A 7,396-nucleotide genomic window follows, 5' to 3' on the forward strand; every position below is an offset into this window, starting at 1 on the left:
GAAAGAGTTGGAACAGATGACCGCCAGAGGTCCCTTCTGGCCTAAAAATATTTTATGATTCTATTCTTTCATAAATATTTTATGATTTCTATTCTATTCTATGATTCTATGATATCTTGCTCACATACCATCATTGGCCCGGGTAGGCACTTCAGCTCTAAGGGCAGGGCACTACTAAGCAAGCATACCGGCAGTAAATCTAAACCCTCCAACATCTTGGTGAGTCCTGCCTAATTTAATCTGCGACAGCAAAAATCGTAGATGATGAGGTAAAATATGATTACAGTAGAAAATTGTGTCATTCTTCTTCTCCAGTAATTTTGTTTCTTATGAAATAAAAGCTCCCTCTAGAATCTTTCTAACAGAGAATGACTGTTAGGGATAGAAGATTTGCTAAATTCTCACAAACACCGATCCATGAAAACCTTAATGGGTCCAGAAAGCAAGAATCTACATTTAATAGTTTATTTAGACAGTGCATTAGAAAAACATATTAGGAGGTATTAGAAGAGATTCCAAACACCCCATGAGACACTGAGCAGTCATGCATTTTGCATAAAACCTCAATTGGCAAGGAAGTTTATCTAGCAGCAAGCAAATTCCTGTCAACAGCAGTGGCTGAATAACAGATCAATAGTTAAGACCTGCCAAGAAAAGAAGATCCTGAACACCCATGAAGTGACAGGGATGTAGTTACCCAATTCCCAAGACAAAAAAAAGACAGAGCACATGTTCAAGTCTCTATGTTCATGGCCATTTACAGTAAGCTTCAGAAAGAAGACATGATTTGTGAATAGTCCAGAGGGGACAACAGCAGTAATTCAGCTGTAATTCATAATTACTTTAAAAAATCTGAGTTTCACTACTCTTGCCACAACATGAAAAGACTTCACTTACAACTCCCTTAACTAAGCCAGAGAATGTGTTCACCTACTCAGAAAGTGACAAGGCTCTTTGTAGAAAAAAAACAAACAACAAAACAAACAACAAATCAAGACTTTCTCACCCACGTTGGTTGAATGTAAGTAGTAAGAAGGTAATGGCAGACTAATTAATGATTTGCATCCACTTTAAAACATTGGGAAGTGACATAGCATTGCCTACCCAAATTAGAAGGAAGATTATCACAAGTTGAAGCCTTAACAGGAACACTGTAGAAACAGCAATACAGTGGACCTTCCCAAAGGTGCTGTGCTTATGGCTCAGCCCACAAAAAAGCTAAATACACCTTATTGACACGCATGCAACGTTAGTTGAGTTAGTTTACACTGCTTTTGAAGTTGTCCAGGTATGCTGAGGTGACTTAGTGCTCACCCAGTCTGTTTTGTCTAGACTGATGTTCAGGCTACAACCTATGCCAGAGAGCTAGTAATAAATGGGGGCACAGGAAAGGAAAGCAGTATGATCTTAAAAAATTACAGCATTTTCTGATGCAACTGTCATCTCTTGGTGGAATTTCCAGTCACCTCCAAAAACTACGGACTAAATACTTGTAGATTTTGTGTGTGAGCTTCTACAAGTCTGAAGCTTTTTGAAAAGCAGAATGCAGACATTTCAACCTGCAGTTCCAGCAAGCCCTCTTTTGATATAACTTTTTCTGGATAGAACCGATTTTAACAAAAAAAAAAAAAAAATAAACTTACTGAAGAAGCTGCCCAGCTGTTGTAATTGTGACTGTCCAGTTCTTTGGTAACTGAAGATGCATCTACAATGGCAGCAATGAGGTACAAAATGAAGGCACTTCCATTAAAACACAGACCCTGTTGAAAAATGAAATAATGTAAGTAGTTAATATGCACATGCATTTGATACCATTTTCTATTCCAGCATAACAAAACTCTCCTCTGAAAAATACTGTATGCATGTAATGTACACAAAAAATGTGTTTTGTAACGATTTTTACTTACTTCCAAGTTGCTATCTGTCAGATTAAAATTTAACTGCTTATTTTGAAAGTTCCATAAACATTAAAGCACATTTTGGACAAACTGTTCTCTCCATCACACTAAATCCAGAAGCATCTTGGAGCTGGTGTGCTGTGATTTTCCAAATGTGAAAATAAGGACATTGGTTGTCACAATCTAAGTATTAGGCAGCAAGAATATGATAATACACTAAAACAAACAAACCAACTGCAATTTTATTACATTTCTAATTTACACAAAAATACACTGTTGGAATCAACGACTTGTGACATAAGAAGAACATTTATAAAGCATCCAAAACTTTGGTTTTCTCCACTTTCGAAGGAGATAAAGAGGATGCAATTTTTCTTCAGTTGTATTTGTCCACCTTTCAGTACCTTTCCCTTCTGCCTGTTTTTGAGAACAGAAATAAATGGCCTAAATGGACTAGCTGGGCCATTAAGACCCATCCATGGCAGATGCTGCATTTTCTTTTCCAACGAGCAGAGTGAAGGTCTCAGAGTATCTATGTTCATTACTAAGAAAGAAGCAAAGCAGATAAATTTATCTCACATGACAAACAGGAAGAGTTTGTTTGGGTTTTGCATGTTAGAGAGAACAGGAAAGGAAGATAAAACAGAAATTTGAGAAGACGAAAGACAGATAAGGAGGTATGAAAAGTTTTTTCTAAGTTCATATATTTCATACTGTCTTTTTACTCGTTACTTGGTGTGGCTTTAGGAAGTTTATTCTTATTTTTCAAAAACATTCCCCCAAACTCCACCCTGCTACTTGTCTAAGGCATATGAATTTGGCAATAAAAGTATGTTTTATTTCACTGTTGTCATGTTTAAATGGAATACCTGAGATACACTTCGCACCTAGTTACAACTGCAAAAATTAGTAACTTAGTAATTTAGACCAGGTCTTATGTTGCACGTGATTTGTTCCTTTCAGCTTCTGTCCCCACGTTCACACTCCAGAGTGTCACATAAATTTCATAACCCTTAACTCTTGTTGCTCCAGTTGTCTCTAAATGTTACCATACTGGGGCAGCTACAACTTATGATTTCTTTGGTGTGATCTAGTGGATGCTAGGAATACATGCCAGATATTTACTATTGAATTGCCTAGCCACCAACTCTGGCAAAATCTAAAAAAAGAGCTGCAGCCCAGGAAGAGAAGTTCAGAAGGCAGCAACAGGAGATGTATTCACATCAGCAACTCCCTCCCTCAGTGCACCAAATCATGGATCAACAGTGTGAAGTGGTTGGTAGGGAAATTCCTTGCATCCATCTCAGGACATTTGGTTCTGGCATATACTTAAAGACTCAGTGGAGTCTGACCTGCTGCTCCTGTGACACTCAGGGTCCCAAGCTTTCTGAAGGGAAGCCATTCCCCTAACAGGAGCTTTCTGGACTGCAGGCCCCTCCAGAGAGCAGCGTGCTGTGCTGTTTATCTGTCAACGTGTCAACCTGCAGGTCACCACTGCCAATATCAGACTTGCCAGGCAAAACGCCTCCTTATAGTTTTCAGAGCAGGCTGAAGGGCAGGCAGTCCTGTAGCTCCTAAGTCCTTGCAACTTCAGGCCATTTGGAAAAGAACCACTTACCCACCTTTCTGCAGAGAACTGCAGGCAGAGACTGAGCACTCAGATGGAGTCCAAGGCCTGGCACTTGAGGTTTGATTCATACACTTACAAAGGAGTGGGGTTTCTCTCACCTATAGCAGTTATCTAATAAAAGGTATTGTCTCTATCCACAGATCTTACCTCTCATTTTACCTAGCCATTACAGCAATAAAATATGAAACTATCAACTTTAGCATAGGATGCCAACAATTGGCAGGTTCAGGTGAACTTCTGTAAAGCACTGATTAAAACTCCAAATTTGATTGCCTAGAGTATTTGTTGTTATTTTTAGATTTCCCTTTCCAAAAAGACTCAATTACCCTGGAAAGCTACAAATCCCTGCAATATCTTGTCATGTAGAAAAGAAAAAAGGACATAATTTTTGAGAAGTGCTGCTCTGGGAAATAACACTGTAGGGGAAGATGGAATGCAATGCAAGCTGATTGGGCGTTTACTGCCAATATATTACTCAAACCAAATGGTTCGTGCTAAATTGCCATCTGCTTCTTAAATTCAAATTCACCAGATTTTAAAAGCTTGCATTGATTGTTTTAGCAAAGAACTTGCACCATTAAGGAGAGTCAGTTTTGAAGTACATCCTTTGGGTTAATTTGCAGTAAAAGTAACTGCATCTTTAGCAATTTGGTAATGCGTTTAACCTGCAAAAAGGGGATTTATAACACAGAAGTCCAGATGTAATTTTGGATACTGCATGCTATAGGCACAGTTTGAGCTAACTGTCACCCTAAGGAGGCAGAGCAATAACTAGCAGAGACTGAAATTCAGGATACTTCAGAGAATAGGGGGAAGGTGGGCGTGTCAAAAAGGTGTGTTTCTTGAACAAAAATGTAACATCTCTCTGGCAAGACACTCAACATTCCTCTTGGCCAATCAGGGGTGGAAGAGGTCCAATTCAAAGGCTGTTCCAAACAGCTCTTTTAATACTTCAGGGCAAAAGAAGCTGGGATGCAAGCATCTTTTATTTATTTTGCTTTTATTTTCTCCTCATATTACCCTTTCCTCTAAAAGGGGACTACCTTTTGGAGCTACATTTATGTGATCTTATCTACAATGTTTGGAACTCAGAGCAAGAAACAGACTCTAAATGAAGCAGAAACAAATCAAATACTCCAGCTTGTCTACCATACAGGTCAGGGGCAACTCATTTATGTGCAGCTGTTGTCTGATAATAGTGTTAAACTGATGAAAGAGGGGTAATGACTAAAGCCACATCCAAATGGATACAGAGATGCTTTCTGTTTGAATGTACTTTACTTACATCTAATGCAACAGGAAAAAAAAAAAACAACAAACCAAACCACCCACACCTTTAAATGTACCCAGACACATTACAGCTGTAATTGAAATAATCCAACATTTCTATAGCAGTGTTATAGCCTTAATGGTAATTGCTGGTCATGAAACGGAGAAGCTATCTGAACATATTCCTGGTTGTTCTTATTAGTAATGGCTATAGCTGGCTATTTATTACAGCAGCAAATGGGGAGGTGAAAACCAGAAGAAGAGTAATCAATTTTAGTCACATACACAATACAGCTGATAACAAGCTGTTTGCAACACAAAAGTCAAATATATTTTATTATAAAAATAACTGAATTCCAGTAAATAATCCTTAGTGGGAAAAAAAATCTCATTGTATCAGACAAATGCAAAGCTAAAATATATAATTCTTGGATGGGTCACAAACAGCCGCTTGGCCGAGATGACAATGACTTTTAGGATCTATTACCCTAAACACCAGCCTGTTAGGAAAATAATGTAAAAATACACTGTTGAGAGGTACAGCTAGCCAAGTTTGTTGAAATCACAAAAATTGGATCTGAATTTTAAGTGCCTGTGAAATTTTTCTGTAATTACATTAGTTGTTTATCTGATTTGCATTAAGTCTTGTGCTAAAAGCAAAGGATTACATGGTATGTATTTTACACATACACAACACTGATTTTCAGCACCATTTTCACAGCAAGCTATACATAGCCTGTCAGACTGATGCTACCTGTGAATGACCTTTTACTTCAGCAGAGAGAAACTCATGTTTTAAGAGCCGGGGCCCCACTTCCAACTCATGGTGTTGATTCAAGTAGGGATTTCTGCCGTTTAAGCCATATGGCCAGGTTTGTTAGCTCAAAGGCAGCAACAGACTAATTTTTCATGGGATGTAATCACTACAGGGAGAAAAAGAGGCTACTGTGCATAACTATCAGTCATACACACATTATTAAAAATCAAGTCACTACATCAACTGCTGAGCAAAATGGTGAATTATAGGAAAAGTATTTTAGAAGTGTCTGGGTAGTATGAAGGTTAAACAGTGCAGATATGCAGACACACAGTAATTAGAAAAAATCTGCAAAAGGCACAAATACAGTTGGTTAACTACATGTACAGAATGCATCAATATTTTATTCTCTTCATAACTCATCAAACCTGAAACAACAAAGAATGCATGTATTTACCACCGTGGTCCATGGCACCTGGGGGATCCTGGTGTAGGTCATTGTCATGTAGATGATCAGAAAGAAGACTGTGAGAACCCAGTAAAACACAGCTACAAACATCACCCAGCCAAAAGCTGGATATAGAAAGTATTCTGTTCCAGCAATCAGGGTCCACACCAGCAGTCCCAACACCTGCAGAAGTTATGGAGAAGAAAAACAACACTGTCACATAGTCTTAGACCTCATACCTTTATTCTAGGTTAAGGAGCGACTATTCACATAACTATTTCATGAGCTGAGCTGGGATGCTACACTGTCAGAATACTACTCTAACGAAAAAGAACAGCATATAGAACTGGTTTTGCTGTGGCAGGGTGTCACAAAGGGAAAGGCTAAACAAGGTGTCTTGGTGTTGATTTAACTGACTTTTAACTATCGTGGAGCCGTATCTGCAGTAGTTTTACAGCTAGCTCTCAAAAGGATTGCTTATTACAGCCTGCTAGCTCATGTGCATGAGGGTACTTATTATTGTTTTGCAAATTCACTTTGGAAACTGAAGTCTGTGATCTTCAGGTCCCATCTCCCACAGTCACACATAACTGAGTAGTTAAGATCTAATTCAAAGTAGTCTACACCAGCTCTGTGGAGTGGCAGGCACCACAGACATGAAGCAACTCCTAGAGGCTTATTAAAAAAGGTAGTAGTAAAATATCAACAGCCACCACCACTCTAACATGCTGCTGGACCAAAGCATGCCAGGTTGGGAAATTCATTATATTCCACAGTTTTTAAAACATCTCCCAAGTGACCTGACCCTAAGTAGTAGACAAGAACACACACTCAAGCAAAGTCCTCAAGGAAACCAGTTTGGAGGGAAAAAGACTTCCCTCCTGATCTTGCATCTGGCTGTTTGCTCACATCTAAGACATGAAGGAACATACGAACCAGATTTTAACAAACTCTCCAGTTTCCTTTAGTGTTAAGTGATCTCCAGTGCATTAAGAGGGATGAGGAGCAGACAAAATGGAAGTCAGGTTACATGCCACAGGAAGCAAAGTCGTGTGTTTTATAAGTTGATCAGCAATTAGAAAAACCTTCATTATAAAAAGGGGATATTTTATACCTTAAAACCAAACAAAAACCCAAACCCCTCCACACACACTTTACTAGAGTCATATGTGGGAAGTAAGGAATATAATGGCCTTTTTAGGAGCATTTTTCCACTGTTTTCACCAATCCAGCAATTTTGCTTGAATAGAAACAGGAATTTTGCCCGGGATAAAAATAATCCTACTTTCCTCAGCACACCAGGGGAGGGCAGCATTGCCTCACAAGAACAGTTCAAATAGCGTTAACGGGGTAGCTTAAAATAGACACAATTCTTTAGCACAAAGCTATCGGTT

At 38.8% G+C, this 7,396-nt stretch overlaps 1 protein-coding gene across 1 annotated transcript in view; it reads right to left on the reverse strand.

The window, feature by feature from the left end:
• Positions 1-7,396, reverse strand: part of CMTM8 (CKLF-like MARVEL transmembrane domain containing 8) — a 9,813-nt gene that overhangs the window by 1,830 nt on the left and 587 nt on the right. The window contains exons 2-3 of the mRNA XM_010007495.1: positions 6,012-6,185; positions 1,644-1,760 (exon numbers count right to left, since the gene is read on the reverse strand). Of these exons, the coding sequence (XP_010005797.1) occupies positions 1,644-1,760; positions 6,012-6,185 (291 nt within the window). The remainder of the gene's footprint in view (positions 1-1,643; positions 1,761-6,011; positions 6,186-7,396) is intronic.

This window comes from Chaetura pelagica, unplaced genomic scaffold (assembly GCF_000747805.2).
Source record: "Chaetura pelagica isolate M959 unplaced genomic scaffold, ChaPel_1.0 scaffold10, whole genome shotgun sequence".
In the NCBI taxonomy this organism is placed as follows: domain Eukaryota; kingdom Metazoa; phylum Chordata; class Aves; order Apodiformes; family Apodidae; genus Chaetura; species Chaetura pelagica.